The sequence below is a fragment of the Pelecanus crispus genome, chromosome 10 (assembly GCF_030463565.1).
Source record: "Pelecanus crispus isolate bPelCri1 chromosome 10, bPelCri1.pri, whole genome shotgun sequence".
In the NCBI taxonomy this organism is placed as follows: domain Eukaryota; kingdom Metazoa; phylum Chordata; class Aves; order Pelecaniformes; family Pelecanidae; genus Pelecanus; species Pelecanus crispus.
The window spans coordinates 29683321-29704102 of NC_134652.1; the positions used below are offsets into that span (position 1 = coordinate 29683321).

Consider the following 20782-nt stretch of genomic DNA (forward strand, 5'->3'; position numbering starts at 1 on the left):
TTTCTCTAAGACGGCTTGTTTGACAGGCCTTATTCCTACTGCTGTGTGTTAGTAGCTCAGTGAAGAACAGCAGTGATGCAAGTGTCTGTAGGCCAAATAGATGAGCAAAGGTGTATTTTTTTTTCTTTTTTTTTTTTTTTATGTATAGCTTTAAAAGCAGGAGCTGTACCTGGGCTTTAGTAGTGTTGATTATGCAGCAGCATGACAAATGCAAGGTAGGGTTGGCAAAGCTGGTGTTTTATTGCATTTGCCTCGGCAGCAGTGCAGGGTTGCTGGGGGAAGAAGGGAGGCTAGTGGGGTGTCTCTCCTCTCAAAACCTGTAATGTTGTGACAGCTTCCTTGACCACATTTGCGTTGCTGTGACTGCAGAGTTGTTCGAGGGTTTCTTTAATCTTGTCCTCTTCTATTTCTTGTCTCAGATCACCTGAATGGGAGATGAAATGCTGACTTTTAGTGACATGCCATAGCATAGTGGCTCCCAACAGTTGTTGTAAGATAAAAGTTTTGGAGTACTGTTTAAAATGAGCTGCTTCAATTTAAATAAATATCTCTCGGTAGATACCCTTTCAGCCATTGAAAGTATTGAACAGGTTGAGATTTTTTTTCTCGTTTGACTTCCAAGAACTGACTGAACAGAAGAAAATCACTTTGAAAATGTAATACAGGACAAGTTCCAGCATTTTTTTGTATGTATGCTTTCTGTTAGCCTTTCATATTAGTAAGACTCAACTCTCAGTGTTACAGTTAGTCTATAATGTGCTAAGTGTGTACACCTCTGGAAGAAAGTCTTGTAGATAACATCTGTTGTGTCAATACTCTGTAGTAGCACTGAACGATGAAAATGCTTATCCCTGTTCCAAAATCTGTGTGGCTACAGGGAAAAAATACAGTATACTGCAAAATGCAGCTTGTTTTGCCAGTGTACGGTGCCTCCAAGATTTGGAAGGCGGCTCCCCTTGTGGCAGACCCTTGCCCGAGCACGGTCATTATTTTCAATTTACATGATTTATGTATTAAGATGTGAGAAACTGGCACAAGATCTTTGGACTCCTGTTTTCAAGGTGGTGGTTTTCCGTTAGTGCCACGCATCCAGGATGAGTCTGATCTTGCTGGAAGCATTTTAAGTATTCCATGGAGTGAGAGAAACGGAAATCATATCCTTCATATGTTTTAGTAGAAGTTGTACAAAGGAAGCATTGCTAAAATTGCTGTTTTATCTCAGCTTCTGGTTTGCTTACAACATAGGCAGAACAAATATATGCCTGCCTGTGGAAGATGGTACAGACTCTTTATTTCTTTGAACACAAAAATGCTGTGGTACATACAGGACCTGGGACTGCCAGACATTTGTGCAAGGTGAATTTGGACAAAGATGCCTTTATTCCAAGGCTCTTAATTTTGCTATTTCAGGACTTGATTATGCCACTGACTCACTAGAATAAAGCCTTTCTTTTTTTAATCAACTGATGTTCTTTTTTTAAATTAACTGATGTTTTAATCAACTTTTCATAAAGAAAGAAGCTACTTGACTGCGATTTTTGGTGATCAATAAAGAATGAACCTCTTTAATATCCTTTGCTACTCACTGACTGCAACATCGCAAACAGCACATTTCAGTAACAGAAGACACTTGTGTTTTCATCACAAATATGCATCCCTTCATCACAAACAACTCAAAATGAAGTTACCTGAATTAAGAAGACTGCACAAAAGCCCCATTGAATTGTATTTCACCTCAGGACTTGTATTATCATCTTGTAGAAGTTTGTGTAAGGTTTGAACTAGCTGGGATTCCTTAAAAGATTCTTCAAGGGTTTCTGAAAAATAAATAGACAAATACCTGAGCTGTTGTCAGAAAAGAAGCTAGAAAGTGAACATTCTTGCTTTTTAAAAATAAAATTCCTGACTGGCTTCATTTCACATTGGCTATACAGGGATGTCTTTTGGCATCTGTTTTCTGTATTATTTGGCATCTGGAGAATTTCTGTATTTTCTGTACTGTGTTTCTTCACTGGCCTCATTCTTGAAGACAGAACCTGTATGCTATAGATTGTATAAAATAACCTCATAATAGATTAAAATTTGCAATGATCAGTGCTAGAAATGTTGATTCACGTTAGTTGCCCAATTGAATTTGAGATCCTTAATGGTGGACCAAGCAGTAAAATGGGCTCTTTACTGTCTTGCTTCTTGGTATAAGAAATTCCAAATCTCAAGTTGACTCTTTCTTTTCAATTTAGCTTTTGATGTATGTAGGTTTCTGTGGTGACTGTCTTTATTGTAATAAACTTAGATCCATTTTCAAATGTGATCAGTCATATAGGAAAAAAATTATACTTAATCTCTCTGAAAATTAGCTCAGTAGAAGTAGTTAGAACCTTTATAGTTTTCTCACTTGTTTCATTTGCAGATTCTGTAAGGCCCTTTTGTCTATGCTTCTGCTTTACTCTCTCCTGCGTTCAAATGTCTGTCTGAAGATTATTTCCTCCATTTATATTCTCCATTGACCATTGAAGTCCATAATTTTTCCTTAATTTTGTCTTCATTTACACTTTGTCATCTCTTTCTCTAGTTTTCATCACCTTTACTGTCTTTCTGGTTTTTTTCATGTTGGTTTCTAGCATCATACCATGCTACTCAACAGATTGTGCCCCTCCACACAACCTGATCATTTGACTCTACCCGACACAAACAAACAAAATCATCAGGCAGCTCCTGAAGCCTGTTGCTTTTGTGATCTTCTAGATGGCTGACCTTTATTTCATGCTGAAGACCTAAATCTAGACAAGAAGCATGCTTTTTCTTACATATTATGTAGAATTAACAGCATGAAAATGTTTCTTAATAATTGAGGATCTTGCACAGATAAATGCTTTTAGGACAAATACCTAAATCGATTGCAGATGCTATTGCCAAGGCATTCAGAGCCTCATTTTGCATGGCAGCATGTTCGCTTGTTGTCATGGAAACCAGATGCTTCACTCCTTGTGCCTCCTGGATGGCTTTGACCACTTCCTGTTAAAGCAAAGGTAAAATATCATAGATGGAAATCTGACTCATGAATAAAGTAGAATGAAGAGGGAAACGAGATCGCATTCTTCAGCATCTGAATAGATGGGAATTATTTGCCTGCTGCAGTGCAAACTGTTGATATTTGAAGGCTAGAGAATATTTCTTTTGGCACTGGTCATACATGTCTGCTTAGGGCTGGTCTAATTTACTTGGGATATCAATACTTACAATTATGTATATGCATATTTATAATATAAAAATAGATATATTTTGTCTCAAGAGTTTTAGTTTGACTTACTCCAATTTTTTATTTCAAGACTTCAGACTAGCAAAGATTACTTTTACTTTATTGAAGCCTGTGCAAACAGTATCTGCTTTTTTTATCACTGCCTCAAAGCAAAGCACAGTTGGGATGCCTGTGTATAATAGCATGATTTACAAGAAACAGAATTCTGTTCTAATATGCCAGCAGATACAGATTGTGCCAGATTCATCCATCACTAGGTAGATAAGTGGTCTCGTTGGAGCTCCTGGAGGACTGATGCTTGGGACAGGTCTGGGTTATCTTTGCCATTTTAATTTGAGATTTGAAACTTAATATTTATGGATATAGAAAAGCTTTACCTACTTACCATTTATCAAGCCTTACTCAAGCAGGGTAAAGGTTGACAAGTGACAGTAAGTAACCATGTTGCTTGTTTCTGTGCAGTACTTGTGACTATGGAGAGCACTGCTTTCCTGCTCACCTCCCCCTTATTGGTATTGAGGCAGACTGGGGGTGTTTGTGAACTTTCATGGTTTTAATAATAAAGCTGTATGTGCTGTTTAACACTTAACCCTTAGCTATATTGACAAGCTTTAAAAATATTTGAGAAGGATAAAGTAGAAACATATCAGACCAATAGTTCTCGTACTTGGGATCTGTTGTGACGCAAGATCGATGCTAGGAGTCGATTTGCTTCTCCATGAATGCCGGTGTGGTCGTTAGCACTGCACCACTGCACAAGTCTGTTGAGCAGCATGGAGTCTTGGCCCAAGATTTCAGCTGCATCAGCTGAAGAGAAAAGCGTCATCAGGAGACATTAAAAATTAGCCTTCTTGGTCTTTATGAGAGAAATATGGATGTAGAAGTAGCCAGGGCCACAGGCCTGAGCTCAGTATCCTTAAGACCTGTAAGTAAAGCACTGGGCTTTTAAGGGATCTTGGAAATCTTTACCTGAGGAATGGCAGTTGTGTTAGGGCAACTCCTGCATGTGAAGAACAAAGTAAGCTGTTCTGATAGACCTAGCCTTTTTAAGAGGCTCCTGAAGCAGGTCTTAAAATGAGCAGCTTTATATTTTTGAAAGCAAATAATCTGTTGCTATACTGAAATCTTCATAAAAACTGTCCTTTTCCTGTTTGGTTTCTTGCACTTGCTCTTTGAGCCCTGCACAAATGTAATCATGGGCTCTTTGGAGTCTGTTCTTGCTGTTTCAGTGCTCTCAGTACTGGTGATAATTACTGTTGGTAGCATGTGGGAAGCCAAGTCTTAGCACAGAATTGCAGTGTGTCTGTAATTGCATGTCTCAAGTCTTAAGAATGTGTGTTGAACTGTGTATTAGGCATCATCAAAACTTCCCCCAGAGGCTGGAGGAGCCTTTTCATTTGCCTTCCCCTGTGTTTCAAGAACCCTATCTCAAGACTTGCTGGAAGTATTAATCTGGTGTGGTTGACATTTGGAAAAAACCTCACTAGATAACTTTTCGTAAGAAGTGGAACTCTAGTGTGATATGCTGTGGTTTAAGGCTTGTTGCCACTAAGGGAGACTACTCCCAAAGCTCTTAGAAGTTAAGCAGCAAAAGGAACTTTACTCATGCTCTCTCAATATTGCATCAGTCTAATACATGGTTCCACATGAGTCTTACTGCAGTTTAATAATGTATCTTTTAAGTGCTGTGGATCAAAAGTGACTAACTGGTGGAAAGTGATTTCCTAAGCAAAGGAAAAATGCAGATATAAGGGTGCTGAGGACTGAAATACTCTATTTTAACCAAATATGTTAAGTGGGGGCTCAGCCCTGAGAACATCCTGGTAAATACTGTTCTAGTAATTTCAGTTAGTTGATTCTGCTCAGTACTTAAGACTTTGAAATTCAACATCTTGGTTCAACTGGAATTTTCTTTGAAGTGAAGGATAGCAGGAGAAAGATAAGAAAGTAGTAATGTGCACAACTTAAGCTGCCTTTTTGTAGGATATGAGTGCTCACCCATTTGACTTTGAGCACAAAAGAGCTGTTTTGTAAAATGCCAAACCACTGTTTCCATGTGTTCCAGTTGATCATGAACTGAAGATATAAACACAGCACTTCTAACTGGGCACTAGATGTAGCAACTGAGAGGGAAGAGTAGTCACAGGACAGATGCTTACTTTTGGTGTAGGATTACTGGATTTGCAAAAAATATACTGTGGTTATCAGATGTAATTCAAATTTAGGAGTGTCATATAGTTATTTGTAATTAAGGGTTTTTCTTGTTGACTTCATTTTGGTCATCTTGAGTCCTGTCCTGTGCCCGCCCCCCACCCCTGATGCTGGAGGAACAGAGCAGATGAGCATGAAATATGCATTGTGTGCTCTGAAGAGCACAGGAAAGATGTGGTAAAGGCCTTTGTGGGAAGTGTACATTGCCTAAGAAAGGCTCTAAAGGGTCTGTGAGCTTTTTCCAGTCTTCTGCTTTTCCAGTCTTTTAAAATAGTTCCAGGCCTGCAAGAAGGTAACCAGGGATCCTCTTGTTCCTTCGGAAGCAAATTCAGAAGGGGAAAAGTGTGGGGGGGGAAAAGTCTATGTGATTTTAAGATACTGGGAAGTTTGTTGCTTGGAGCTTTGCTGAAGCAAAGACTTGAGGAAAAACCGACATTAACATCTGGAACAGAAGGGATAGGTTTGGCTGATGGGGCATAGCTCTGCTTCTGTTTCTTTACCTGTCCCTTTCTGTGTGTTGCTTTTTTTTTTTTTTTGAGATATTCTGGAAGAGGTCAAGTAGAGTGTGTACCAGAAGGTCAGTGTCAATAAACCATGTGGTTACTCTGGATATTTTGCAGAAACTGTAAGTCAACCTATACTCTTTCTGTTGTGGGGAGGGAGGTGAGAAAGGACAGACACTTCCTTTTTCTGTTTGTCCAGTACACTAAGGAACAATCCACAGATCAAAATCCCACAAGGAATCTGGGAGCTTCTAGCCTAGTTGAACGCGTTTGTTTTGAGATCAGACTTAGTTGTTGTTGCACAACCAGCTGCACATTACCTCCTGTAACAGAAAGGCTTTTGTTTCTAGGTCAGATGTTACATGTTAGTCTGAGGAGATCATGGTAATCCAGTTTAGTACAGAAAGCTGAAAGAGGTAAGAGGGTGGTGAATGGAACTAGTCTAAGAGGTTTGTTCAGAGGAGGTGTCTTGACCCCGTTTGACAGGGACTTCCTGATGTCTACCAGCAATAAAGCTCTTTGAGATAAAACCTAGTTAGTTATTCTTAACAGGAACAGGAGGACCTTTTAACTTACAAAATGCCAAATTTTAATAAATTGTATGCACAATTGAACTTTCAGTTGAGCTGAAAGTCCTTTGGCTGTTGAAGTGCACAAATTCTTCTGCTCCTCTGAAGCAAAACAGTGGAAGAACCAGGAGCTAATGTTAACATGTCTTTAGTGTAATGAAGCTGACAGATCTGGCTGCAGTTTTCTATAGTTAGAAAGTAACCTACCTCTTCTAGTCTGTAGGCCTCAGCAAGCCCAGCGATTGTCAGAGTAATGAATTTATACTAGATAATGCAATTAACTAATTTAGTGTGGACTGCTTAGTAGATGTGTATTCAGAAGAGTTTCAGGCTGAGTTAATTAAGGGCAATGTTAGCTCATGGGTAAACAGAATAGAAAGTAATTAAAGGTGGGAGAATTGTGTGCTCATAGGCAGGAATGGGTAAACATTGAATAATCTTCTACATCTTTTTTTTTCTACTCTACACTTTATCTGTATTGTTTCAGATTCAGAAGTTGTACCATTTTGTGCCAAATTCCGACTTCATAGTAGGGCTGGTAAATAGCATTGAGTAAAAAAAAAAAAAAAAAGTGTTTGATAATTTAGATCTGTGTTGTTATGATGTTTCAATTCTAAAAGCTAAACAGTCTCCCCTGTCACAATTCAGATGTAACTTTGGAGAAATGACCTTTTAATGACTTCCTTCAAAGCCTGAGAGGAAGAGGCGGCTAATTTTCTGTATATCTTGCAATGTCCATTTCCTACCATGGTGAAATACAAGTGAAAGCAGGTTTTACTGGACTTGAATCAGTGCAAATTAATATGAGTGCTAGATCTAAGTTTTATATCATGCATATTCATTTGAAAAAGCATGTAAGTAGCTGCCATATCAAAGTGGTGTCTGCAGTGGTGTAAATGAGTGCAGCATGGAATGTAGGAGAGTGAAGATTTTTCCCCTTCCGTATAACTAATGAATTTGTGATTGTAAATTGTTCTGTACCAGCTGTCAGTTCCCATCACAAAATGGTCATAAATTTTTGATTCTGTTTTTTACTTATTTCTTGCTATTCGTGCATATCAAGGTGGTCTGTACTGACTAGTGTTTTAGAGCAGCTGCTTTGGTGATATGAAGGAATTAGACCACTTATTAAAAAAACCCAAACCACAGCAATTGTTTTTGTGTTATACTCTGGTAAGAAGCTAGATAAGTCTAATGATAAATTAAGATATTGTAGTAGATCTTAATGTAATTCTGACATTGCACGTTTCTCAAAATGCAACTATACACACAGAGTGAATATTGTTGCCTTTGCATACCCACCTCTGTAAAACTGAATGAAGTGCAAGTAGATAATCCTATATTTCAACATGCAAAGTCAATTCAACATTTGAGCCATGCCAGCAAGATAAATCTGGCAACATGTGTATATAGAGACTGCATGACTAGTAGAAAGTAATTTCTCCTGCCTCTCTCCACCCTAGCTCCCTTAGATCCTTTTATATTCTCCAGTCCTTCTGTTGCTTTGCTTTTGTGTGATTTGGCACTGTTAATCCTTAGGCTGACTCTTTTCCTTCATACTCATGTCTTGCTGGTATATCTCTGGTGGAAAACATTTTCCTTTTAGGCCTCTGCCATTTCTCACTGACTATTGCAGATTCTTCCATTTGATTTTTTTTTTCTCATCTACCTCTGAGGCTGACTGGGTCAGTATGGAAGGCTTGCAGCCTTCAGCAATTATCTCTGTTGGAACCTCTCCAGATCGAGTGGAATTAGGTTAGCAGGACACGTAGCCTGTAGTCTCCTTGCACATCCGTTGTCTTGCAGGAGGAGGGGAGGAGGGGGGTGTATAGTTGACATCAGTAAACCTTAGCAATTCCCTACCTTGACCATCTGCTAACATCCGTAGTGTTCCAAGAAGTTTAAACTGCACAGGAGGCATCTCTGACCTTAGAAGTGCCTGAATCCGTTCTGCCACACCTTCCTCCAGCACTTGAACCTTGTTAACAACTAGAAAATGGAAAAAAAAGATGTTGATGTAAAGCTCAGTAACTACACAAGCATCTGAAAATACAGATATGACATAACTGTTGTTCTGAATTTTATGCTCTGTTCTGCTCTTAGCAAAAGGTCCAAACTGTTAGAGTGCTCAGAAATTAAGTCAGGACTACCCAACTGTTTAGGTTTCTCTTCTGAGCTGAAAACTTCCTAGGAATTGTTGTTATATGATATATTTTGGTTACTTTTGATCTCAGCCCTGCCCAGAGTGAAGTACATAAAAGAGGATAAAGACAGCATTGTTGTTTTTCTTCGTTTTTCTAGTTGTAATAGATTATCTGTCCACTTGCCCACTCACATGAGCAAGCCTTTCCTAAGCTTGCTTATCTTAGCTGAACTGGGTGGCAGAAGTGATTTACATAGCCATATTTCTTGAGAATGAATTTTCTTTTTGTATTTGAGCTTTCTGGTCCCCTGTTGTTCATGCCTTTGTTTCTGTGCTTTCCTCGCCTAATTCTTGCATCTTTGCTCTAGTCTTTAGTGCAGTAATCCCTGGTAATAATCAGAAGCTTGTCTGGAAGGAGTCCTAATGCTGCTTCCTCCAGAGCAATTTTCTACCCATCCTCTGCATGCCCTTTTTTTGAGGGGTGGCGGAATGACAGGACAGTGAAATTAGGGAGGTAACTGTTCTAACCCTTCCTCCTTCTATTGGGCAAATAGAGAAGCAGACACTGTTGAGTAACTTGCTCTTAAGGTCATTGTTTTTCAGTGGCACAGACTGACTCTGTTCACTAGAACATAATGACTTTTTTCAAATTTTTTTTTGTAAGCAGCTGTTCTCTTTAAAGATCACTACTGGAAGACTCCCCCTGTGCCCATTTGCAAGTGTGGCCCATATTTAATTTTTATTTTATGATTTATTTGGATTTGCACTCAGACTTTTTTTTCTTTTTCCTGGGTAGCAGACTATATTGTTGGAAGTGATAGAGTTTGTGCATTTCTGGAAGTAATGTATTATTGTGAGGGAATGTTGTACAGCTTCCATATTCTGATATTTTTACAAATTGATGAGGAAAAGCACAGTGTAGGAACAGCATTTCAAGTGCTGTGCATTGCCCCCACACTTGGAAAGAGCTAAAATTGTTTGTAATAGACTTAAACAGAACGGATAACCAAAAATAGACTCTGTATTGATACATTGCTATTTTATAGTTCAGAGCTGAGGCTTTTAAAGTACAGCTGCAAAGAACATTAAGATCTACTGGTATTATGTGTAGCAGGCAGTGACACAAGGGCAAAGTTGTAGGTTGTAACCACATTTTTCTGGAGTTTTAGATCCTATAATCTTTGCAAGATCAGCTGCGTTCATTGCTTTAAGGAACTCCCAAGGAATGCCTGGGCTTGGCATTGCAAAAAGTGTGCCTTGGTATTTGTTGAGGAACGGGTTGTGTTGTGAGTTAGAATGTGATCATCTCTGCTTGTTGTCAAGGGAAACTACATCAAAATTGCTGTCTTTCAAATGAGATTGGTATCTTGTAATCATTAAATCCTATTGTACATATTGCAGGAGTGAAGTCAATGAGAACTGAGCATGGGACACCCCTAGGCTTATGGAAGAAAATCCACCTTTTCATTCTAATAAAGATAGTTACATTTTGCCTGCTAAATTACTCTCCTAATTTCATTTCAGCTGGATGGCTCACTTGATTTTATTTTTTTTTATGATTCTATTATTATCTTCTAATAGCTCTGTGTTAGGCTGTAACTGATGTAAGGTAGCTGGCATGCATGGTTGAAATACTGCATGCTCTATTAGCACCAAAAAGCAATTTGCACAGACCTCTGTCTGCTGATGTGAATGTTGGTTAGAAAATCTCTTCACAGAGAAATAAAATATACATAGAAATGGTGAGGGGCTTATGGTGTGAAATATGTTTATTAAAATACTGAGTAGACAGACATGGCTGGCTATTACGATCCAGAGAGTGTGCTAAAATTGTAAGCTGAACTAAATTACTTGAGAGGATATCAAAAATAAGTTGAAAGAAATAGGTGAAGTTCTGAACAGAGCTATCTGCAAGAAGAAATGAGGGTGTGTCAGGCTTTAAAAGGAAGTAGTGGAGGCAAAGTAGCAACTAGTATATTCTGGGGTGCTCACTTCTTCAAAGCAATGATTATGTATAAAACTGTTAAACCAAGCATGCTGGCTAGCTTACATAATAAAATTGGCAGACAACTTCAAGTTCTTTTATTGTCAGAAAATAGCGTTTGTGTCATGCTCTTTGGAGTACTGTATAGCAGCGTAAGGACTTTGTTGCAGGGTGTTGTACTCTTAAGTCTCTAGTAAAATGTTTTTGGCCTGAATTGCGCTTTCACGTGGAAGCTATAAATTTGAGATGAGAAGCAGCACAATTTTGTGATGTGCATTAACAAAAGATCACACGGGTAGAATCGTAGAATGGTTCAGGTTGGAAGGGACTTTTAAAGATCATCTAGTCCAACCCCCTGCAGTGAGCAAGGACATCTTCAACTGGATCAGGTTGCTCAGAGCCCTGTCCGGTCTGACCTTGAATGTTTCCAGGGATGGGGCATCTACCACCTCTCAGGACAACCTGTTCCGGTGTTTCACCACCCTCATCATAAAAAAAAAAAAAAAAAAAACCCAAAACAACTTCTTCCTTATCTCTAATCTAAATCTACCCTCTTTTAGTTTAAAACCATTACCCCTTGTCCTATTGCAACTGGCCATACTAAAAAGTCTGTCCCCATCTTTCTTACATGCCTCTTTTAAGTATTGTAGCTTTTAAGTGTGTTACAAAGGCCAAATTTGGAATGAATATTGGCTTTATAGGAGAGGAACAGCTGTGATGTGATAGCTGTACCCCACACTGTGTACTTTAAGCTGTAAACCCTGTTCTGCGTCTTTGTCTTGAACTGCTGTATGCTGTTAATATGAAACCATTTCAGCAGCTGGCAATGAGGTCACACTTTATTATATTTAGACCCTTTATGTAGATGAGAAGTCCTGATGAATTATTCAAATATATGTCTCTGCAGGGGGGAAAAAGGTCAATTGCCCCTGAGAAAACAAGGGGCTGGAATTGGTGACTCGGATGGAGCCGCACAGACCTCTATTAAATGACCCGTCTTCACAAAGAGTCACAGCAAGTCAATTGTCCTCAAACTCTGTACCTGGTATAGCAAGGTTTCGAAGTGCACTGAGTGCAGCATGTTGAACAGAGACGTCCCCACTCTCTACATGTTTCTCCAAAAGATCCAGAAGCTGATGTATGACTCCCAGCTGTACCATTCGTACACAGTTGCCATCTGAAGAAAGGTAAAACCAAGCAGGTGAGAAAGATAAGAAACACAATGGTAGAAATGAATCATGCAAATTGAGAATCCGGGGAGCCTGTGCCTTAACTCTTTTCATGTCCTGATAAGATTGAGACTGTAGCTTTTGCATGTTTTTTTTTTACAACCTTCAACTCTCCAGAGATAAATGTGTGTCAGCCACCTGTGAACCAATGCTGAGACACCCTCTAGTAAAGCTTTGCTTGAGGAGAGCTTTCTAGGGACGGTCATGGTCAAATTCAAAACCATATGTTCTCCAGTCAATTTCTTCCTCAATACTGCTTTATTTTCCACTATATATGTGGTGGAATACTGGTGGCATTTTCCATTTCTCCACAGGATAGCTTTAATACTCCAATTTTGCTCTTCTACTGGTTTAAGAGACTATTGTGAGACCAGGGATCTTATCCAGCAGTGGTGAGTCTGATTACTAGTTTTGTGCTGCTGTTACTCCTTGTATTGAATCAAATTATTTGTCATTAACTAAAGAATTAGGCCTAGTTTTTTCTTGCCTGTTTTGAGAAATCCACTTTCTGAAATGAGAAGTCTAATTGTGTTGCACTCATATGAAGCTAGGAAAATGAGTTGACCTAGAGAGTTCTGATCTGTTTAATGCTGGTGAAAGAACAGATCTGTAGATTCCAAAGAACTACCATTTTGCCGAGTACATGCTTTGCAATATTTTGTCAGTGCATGTCTGTATGTCTCCCTCTTTTTGAGAACTTGCTCTGCAGAGGCGACAGCCCTTTTGTTATCAGAATCTACTTAGCTAACCTTGATAGGAAATGAGAAAGTGTTCTCCTAAAGAGCAAAAGGATGCATATTATGGTCTGCATCCTTCCTGAAGGCAGAGTTTTGGAGATGCCATTTAGCAAATATTTTTCTGTATTTAATTTTATGCAGTTTATTATACCTCAAGAGAAGCATATTCCTGACACCAGTCAACATTTCCTTATTGCTGTGCTGTTACCATGTGAATGCTGTTTGTTAAAACACGGCAAAACAGTGTGAATGCTAGATAGGAAAACCACATCTTCACCTGGTGTAAACAATTACCTGTGGAACTATACAGACTTTATGCAAATAGGGAATCTGGCCAAAAGTAGCTTTAGGTGCTTCTTGTGGTAGTAACTGCATGCTTAAGATGTACAGACTTCTAATTTTTGTGTGTATACCACTTAAAAATGGCTCCAGTAATTTTAACACTTTTGCTGGTTTGAATGTTGTTTCTACCCCAAAGTAGTAGAAACTCTTCCGTGTTGTCTTTTGAACCAATGCCTACTATTCCTTTAATCTCTTAGCATTTCAGTTAGTAGCATATTTTTCCCCTGTATTACTACATATGTTAAATAAGAATTTGACAAATTCTTATTTAATATTAAGTGGATATTTTCATAAGAGAACTATCGGTCTGTGAAATAGTTTGAATTCTAGTCATGCAAAAATCTTTTGATATGAATTTATGCATACATTCTCTACAGCTGATGTTTTTGCTTGTGATTCTTCAAATGTTCTCTTGCCTGGTCCTAATTTTTGGAGATCAGAGTGTATGAGGACAGTTGCTCAGTCCTTTTTAGGAATAGGTTCTCTAGGAACAGACCATCTCTTTTAGTCTGACAAAATTCTACAGGCAAAATACTTTGATCTTCATATAGACTAACCTTAATTAAACTTAATTTCTCTCCTCCCCCCACGTTTCAAACCAAAGAATGGCAGAGCATTTTTTTTTTTCCTTTTGTAGTAAAGCGCGAGTAGGCTGAACCCATTAGTGGTTGCCTTGCTTTGATTGTCACAGAGCTCCAAACTAGCGTTCTCTCCTGTGGATTTTTGCTTGCGTAGCAGCAGAACCCTCAGTTTAATGGCTCATAGTTAAAGTCTGATAGGAACAGCCACTTTCATAGCTGCAAAAGCTGTCTGTCATCTTTTCACTGCCTCAGAAGTCATGTGATGCTGATCAGATTTCCACAGTTTTTTTTTTTTTCCCCTCTTAGATTAAAGGCTGTGCATACATCAGTGGCACATACTGGGGCCTGAAAGATGTTTCATGTGGAAAAAGTGAATAATCCAATGGGTTTGTGGGGGAGATGGAGGGAGAAGAGCAAGTGACAAAGCAAACCATTCAGCTGAATAAACTGAGGATAGCCAGTTTAAAGGCACCAAGGGCATTTCTGTGGCCTTTGTAGAACAGTGATGCACAATGGCTGATTCAGAGCAAGGTATAAGACAAGGAAGAAAGGGAGTCTAGGGAGGATGTGGGGGTAGGTGGAGAGATGTGTGTATGATAGCTTGCTTTAACAAAAAAAAAAAAAGACTGACTAGCTAAACATTCAGGCACATGTGAGGGAATCTTTTATGATAATTAAGCACATATTAATGCAGAAAGTTGAGCAATGTGGAAAAAAGCTCCTTTTTCTTAATTGAGTTTGAACACAGTACAGTAGCTATCGGTGAGAAAGGACAGAAAACATAGTGGGGTATCTTCTGCTGACTGATTCAGCACCGCATGCCTTCCAGGAGTCTGTTTATAAGAGTGTCTCTGTGTTTCACTCTGCATAGCATTAAGACTCATTGCTTTCTATACTAGTAAAGTGTGAAAGATAAAATGGCTTATCTTGAGATTTATTTTCCCCCCTGATGTGTCTGAGTAACCCTCCCTTCCTAAAAGTGACTTAAAACCTAAAACATCAATAACTGTATGGGTTTTTTTAAATATTTCTAACAAATGTATTTGCCATGAAACATTTCCAGTCTCCCCTCTAATAATGTATGATTTAGGCAAAAAAAAAAAAGTGTGAAAGCTTGCATACCTGACCACCCCATTTTTCACAATTGTTTCCCTCAAACTACTTCAATATCATTAGCATCTGTAACTTAAAGGTGTGCAAGTCTCCAGTTTGCAGAAAAGCAAGAATGTTACTGTTTCGGAGCCAGGGAGCAATGAAATCCTATAGTGTTGCTTTTCTCTCCGCTTAGTGGCTTTCCATCTTTGAAGGGTAGAGAATAACCAACCTTACAGTTTTTTCTAAAATTAGCAACAGCCGTTTCTTCTGTCTCTGTATCTGTAAGTGTTTGGATGTGGTGCAAGTACCAGCATTCTGGGAGATGATGCCACATGCCTTAGCAAAAAAACCTTCTGCATGTATTTACCTGTGGCATGATAAATAGAACATAATTATAGAATCATAGATCGTACATACATAGAATCAACCTCACATATCTGTTCATAATTAGCCCCAAAGTGAACTGTTTTATTGGTCTTTGGGGAGGTTCAAATCAGTGATGACTTAGATTGTTGTTATAGCTAATAATTTAAGACCTTTAAATTGTTGGTTGCTTTGGGATTGGGTGTGGTGGGATGCAGTATAAGTGTCCAGTTCTTGGTGTTTTATTAATCTGTATTGCCCAAAATACAACATAGCAGGGCCACCTAAACTAAGTTGCTGTTAGGTCTTTAGCCTTTTTCTGGTGTTCCTGAAATCAGCTTAAAGACTTAGTTAAACCTCTAGGTCAGCAATGTGTGTAGATAGATGGCGGAACTTATATTAGAAGAAAGTTCTTAGATTTCATTTCTTAATCCAAATGTTCAAAGTATGTACACAGATATGGAATAGCGAATGAGGAAACATGAGTAGTTCAATACCACATGAACTTAATCTGATGATTAGCTTTAAATTTAAAACTGGCTTAGGCCAGCTTTGAAAGTAAAGTTATAGCAGGGTGTGAACTGATGACCACAGGTACAGCTACAGTGGCCTGAAGTTCTTGTGCTTGCATTTGTGTTCTGTGCAGGAGCAGTCACAATGGCATTAGATGACTTGAGGCAACATGTGTATATGCTGGAAGGGAAGCATGGCAATGTGAACACTAGGCTCCTGTAAAAAGTGAAAAAGTGTGGTGTCTGAGAATTCCCCTAAGGATTATGAAACAGGTTGCAGATGTGTCCCTGTTAAGGAAATGAAAGCAACAGAGCAGATGGTAACTCCTCTGCTAAGGGAACTTTTTGATGTTGTTTCTTTATGTATCTGGACTGTCAGTATTCCATTTTTTACCTCCAAGCAGCAGAGAGACAATGAGATCTGATGCAGCCTTCACAATGCATGTATCTTCAGCTTGTGAACTACCCTGGAGCCTCAGCAGGATCTCAGACAGCACCTCTTGCACGCCTGCCTCCACCAACTGCACTTTGAGAGCATCTGTGGAGATCACAGTAAAAGCACACTAAAAGCTTCTTGGGTCTTTGAAGTGTTTCAAACTAGGAAGCTAAATCCATGAAATTTAGCCACTCTTTTTTCAGGTGCAGTTACTTTTTTGGTTTTGTTCATGACAGGCATTCTGGTGCCAGGATGACAACAAGGCAGAATGAGCAAAGCATCTGCATTGATCTTTGACACTTCTTGTATTGCCAGTCATGAGTTTTTCTTTAAAATCTGTACCAGGTATCTAGATATTTTTAGTGGATTCTTGTCAGTGCTTGTTACACGACTGCTTAGAGTAGACATGTTCTATGATATTTGATTGTCTCTTTTTTTTTAAAAAAAAAAAAAAAATCCATCTAATCTGCTTTCCTGTTACACACCATGGAGAATATGAGTTTGAATCTGCTATCTTATGGATCCACCGAAACAGTGGAATGCTACTCTGTCCCTCCTTTCATTGTTGCCTTACCTATTAAGCTTCAAAGTCTTGCTCAGGCCAGGATTTCGTATGTTCTTATGGCTTATTTCCACTGAAGGGATTGCTGGTTTCATTAGTAGGATCCCATGGCAAACTCAGAACCCAGAGCTTAAGCTAAGTACCAGTACCCTGTCTCCCCTCATTCCCTCAAGCTGAAAGGAGCCTTACCATTTTCTGCAAGTGCTTGCAGGACCTCAAAGACCATTTCTAACCTCTCATGGTTCTCTGCTCTTCTCAGTTGTTTCACCAGCTGTTCAGCAACCTTTGTCTTGCTTAGCGCTTCCTTGGCTGTGTCTGTGTATATGATAAAACAACATTCAAAATCCTGACTTTATCTGATTAAATGTTAAAAGCCTATTTCACTGTAATCTGAAGTGATTAGACACTACTTTCTTTTTGAATGCTTTTTCTGTTTTTATAGATACTTCTGTCCCTTCAGACAGCATTGAGACAGCAAAACTCTACTCTATCCCTTCTCCCCCCCTACTTCTTTCTTTAACACTATTTTTGTGTAATTCCTCTAGCTATGACCTTATAATAGCTGCCAAACTAATCCTGGCTTAATTCCACTGACTCTTACAAATCCATCTGTAGTATGATTATTTAATATATCAAATTGGCACGTGCCAGTTTGCTGTAGTAGTGTATTTTCTGTCTTGATTAGATGGTTCCAGTCTTGCTGGGATCCTAAACATCTAAAAGATATATGTTAACAAAGATTGATTTTTTTTTTAAAGCTTGCTGCTGTCTGACATATACCATATTCTATTCAAATGTGTTCTTAAGTAATATCTATAAAGGACAGACCTCAGTAGAGGATGATGTGACAGTGTGATACCATACCCCCTTCCCTGCTTCTCCCCCTAAATACACGAAGCAGTAGATGAATTTGTAGTCAGACCATATACAAAATGTGGCAATATTTTTCTACTTGTAAGTAGTGATGGAAGAAAAAGACCAAGTTGTGTAAAGTAGGGCAGATGTATTTTAAATCAGTGGAGATGCCTTTGGTTTGAAAATTGTGTAAATGAAAAGGGAAGCTGTTTCATTAAGGTATATAAACTTAATAATTTAAATAGAAATAAATTTTTAATAAATGAGTATTTAATGTACCATATCTGAAGTAGTTAAAACTGTCAATTTACCACATGAAGCTATGCCCTCTATACTTTTTTTTCTGGGTCAAGAGCTGTCTGTTAAATCTTAATTATTTTAATATACCAGCAGTTGCTGGTACTCCAGGAAAGAGTAGTTACTTCTCCAATACAGATACTGTGGCCAGTCCCTGGTTAGGTATCAGTAGTATTTAAAAACCCAAACTAACCAAACAAAACCAAAAAACCTAACCCCCCAAATAACTCAATACCCCCCCTCCCCCCCAAAAAAAACCAAACCCAAAAAACCCCAAAACCACAAATTTGTGGGCGTTCTGCACGTACATGGAAAGACAGTGGCAGTGTGAAGATGATATTTTGCTTCAACATACAAAAGCATTTACTTACCAAGGTCTGCAAGATTGCATAAGGCCAATAGATCAACATGGACAAGTGGTTCACTCTCTGCATAATCAGTTAATATTCGGACTAGTGATGTGATTACTCCTACCTTCACCAGCTCTTCCTGAAGATCTCCTGGTAATAGTAAGCATAGAAGTTAAAGGTGATTAAATAGGGACCAATTAAATCAGTAAGAAGGGTCCAACTGAGATGCTTTGCAGCGAGATAATCTGGTTCTTTTCACACTTAGAATTTGTACAGCTTTTTTGCTGTGGATTCAGGCTAATGTGTGTGTTTGGGAAATGCAGGTTCAGGACAGTTTTGCAAAACTTCCTGGTTCTATTTTGACTTGAGGAATTAAGCCACTATAAAAATATATAAGGGCAATTGCATGAGCTTCTCTACTACTAGTGCAGCTTCTAAAGTGAGTTCTGATGGACTATATCTCTTGGTATGTCTCTGGAAATTAAATGAGAAACAGACAGTTGGCTTATTTGTCTCAGGGAATGGGAATCTCAGCCTTATTATCCTATGGCTTCTTTTGTTCTGAAGGGCAGGGAAATGGAAGGGACTGGAAACCCAAGATAAGGCATAGTCTGGTGACGACTCTGCTTTCAGGGATCAACAGTGTTCTGACTCATATAGCAAATGTCCATATACCTGCTTTTTGCATGTTAGAATAATGATTTTTTTTGATTCTTAAAAATAATTCTTTGTAAATCAAGACACTGTATCAATACCTGGGCTATTATGAAAGACAGACTGCTTTAAAGTTCATCTAGGGGAATCATCCTCTTCCAGTTTTTTGAGTGTTAGTTGCTCAGCATGTAGTGAGTCTTGGAGTGCTTGAATTCAAGATATCTTTGGAATTTTTATAGGCTGAGAAGGTTCTCAAGCAGGTGTAAATTCATGTGACTTAAGGGGAGTCAACAAAGTACAGTAAGTCAAAATTAATTTGGTCCTGGTTCTGGTGTACTAACTACAGTTGTCACTATCCACATGCAGAATTGCTAATGAAAACACTGATAACTGTTTGCTTTCTTTTTGTAGTTTGTCTTGTAATGAATAAAAGCTTAATATCTAAAATGATTTTGAGAATGCCAAGAACTATGAAATGCAAATGATAATTGCTTAACAGTACAATGACACTCCTTTTGCAGCAGTGTCTTGTTGAGAGCTAGACTGCAACTTGGATGACAGCATGTATGACAGACACCAGAAAGTGTCTGGGTGCTCTTGTAGCATATGCAATTGTAATTCAATCAGGGAATCACTGAAGTTATTTTTTTCTATGATGTATTTATTGCTGTGTTAGAAATTATTAAAGCATGTATCTTATAGTCACTGTCATCTCATCATATCTATGCTGGGCCTGTGTTTTGACAGAAGTGAAGCAGATTTGCAGTATGACCGTATGCTGTAGTAATGCTGGTGTACAGTAGTTGCATAAGCCTTGCATGTAATCATATGGGGAAGTTTTTTTTTTTTAACTATTATGTGGCATTTCTTGGCAAATACATCTAATTTGCAGGGGGGTAGTGGAATCTATACCAGGTACCTGTCATTCTTGGATTTCATAGGAACAGTGCAGGGAGGCAAACCCATAGCTTTCTAGATCAAGCTACACAGGTCCCCACTGGAAAGATAAGAGAAGGTAGGCTGAAGGCAGAGGGAAAAGGATAGAAGATACTGGGTGAAAAGTTCCATGTTACCTCCAGTATGCAAAAAATATTTTTGGTCAGTCTGGGAATTAAAGGTAAAAGAAAAATCTTAAACTGTTGGGGCAAGTAAGGGAAAAGGGTCTAATTTGTGAGACCAGCAGGCAAGCTAGTGTGCTGGCTTTATGGAAAAACCTGGAGCACAAAGATCTCCTATATGCAAGGAATGGTCCTCGGACAAGGCCATTCCTTGCATAAATAGATATCTCAGTACTTTTTTTATTTTTTAGAGTATGTTTTTTCTGATACACTTTTTAAATCAGTGCTTTGCTTTATAGGCACTGTTACTACTTTGGAAGAAGACAAAGCCATTCAGCATTTAGGCCCAGGGCAGTTCTACAAAATTTAAGATATGTATGAGGCTCTGCTACTCTTGTAGTTGCAGAGCAGTTCTGACAAAGATGTGTCACCTTGAAGTCAAAAATATAGGGGGAAACCCAAAGTTTAGGAGGTGTTTGGGATGCATTCAGCCTGGTGTCTGTGAGCTGTGTGAATTTATCTCTAAGTGGAGGCTGAAGTGCATTGTGTGCTCAGGTCTCATAAAAAAAGTTATTATGAGTTACAGGTTATAGTGCCTTATAAAATAATGCCTTATAGCTAGGGAAAATAGGATTCTCTCAAGTTGATACTTACGATTATCATAACAGATACGGCCAATAGCCCTCCCAGCGTGAAGCAACATTTCTTGGTCTGTGCTCTCCAGCAAAGGTATCAAAGTTAAAACCAAATCTGCTTCAATACATGGTTTCTTCATTTCCTCTGTGTAGGTAAAGGAGAGGGACCTGTGGGTTTTTGCCATGTTGAAATAAAACAATTGCAACTGCAAGGCCAATAGCTGGTAGCCATGAAACAAAACTAAGGAGTGGAAACATACAGCTAATGTGCTGTAATATGCCTTGTAGTAACACTGTAGTACAACATACCATTCTTGGCTATCTCTGAAAGCACCTGGGCTGCTTTCACTGCACATCGTGGATTGCCCTTCAGGATTTTTGCCAAAGTTAAGAAGATCCCACTCTCT

The 20782-nt window shown here is 38.7% G+C and overlaps 2 protein-coding genes across 2 annotated transcripts in view; one reads left to right on the top strand and one right to left on the bottom strand.

Annotated features, from left to right (window-relative positions):
• Positions 1-11658, top strand: part of TSPAN14 (tetraspanin 14) — a 54726-nt gene extending 43068 nt beyond the window's left edge. The window contains exon 11 of the mRNA XM_075718038.1: positions 11577-11658. Within this exon, the coding sequence (XP_075574153.1) occupies positions 11577-11602 (26 nt within the window). The 3' untranslated portion in view covers positions 11603-11658. The remainder of the gene's footprint in view (positions 1-11576) is intronic.
• LOC104035554 (rap1 GTPase-GDP dissociation stimulator 1) lies at positions 126-20515 on the bottom strand. Its single transcript, XM_009488887.2, has 10 exons — positions 20395-20515; positions 18050-18178; positions 16716-16841; positions 15923-16066; positions 11712-11846; positions 8406-8531; positions 3927-4066; positions 2889-3015; positions 1689-1817; positions 126-424 (listed from the first exon to the last, which is right to left on the bottom strand). The coding sequence occupies exons 1-10, from the start codon at positions 20513-20515 to the stop codon at positions 291-293; spliced, it is 1311 nt and encodes a 436-aa protein (XP_009487162.2). The 3' UTR covers positions 126-290.
• Between the last annotated feature and the right edge of the window lie 267 nt (positions 20516-20782).

Excerpts from the sequence above, each read along its gene's own strand:
- LOC104035554 (XM_009488887.2), bottom strand. The coding sequence starts at position 20,515 with ATGAAGAAACCATGTATTGAAGCAGATTTGGTTTTAACTTTGATACCT. Across the intron at positions 16,842-18,049 it reads ATGCAATCTTGCAGACCTTG|ACACAGCCAAGGAAGCGCTA; the intron begins GTAAGTAAATGC and ends TCATATACACAG. Across the intron at positions 16,067-16,715 it reads GCAAGCACTTGCAGAAAATG|ATGCTCTCAAAGTGCAGTTG; the intron begins GTAAGGCTCCTT and ends TGATCTCCACAG.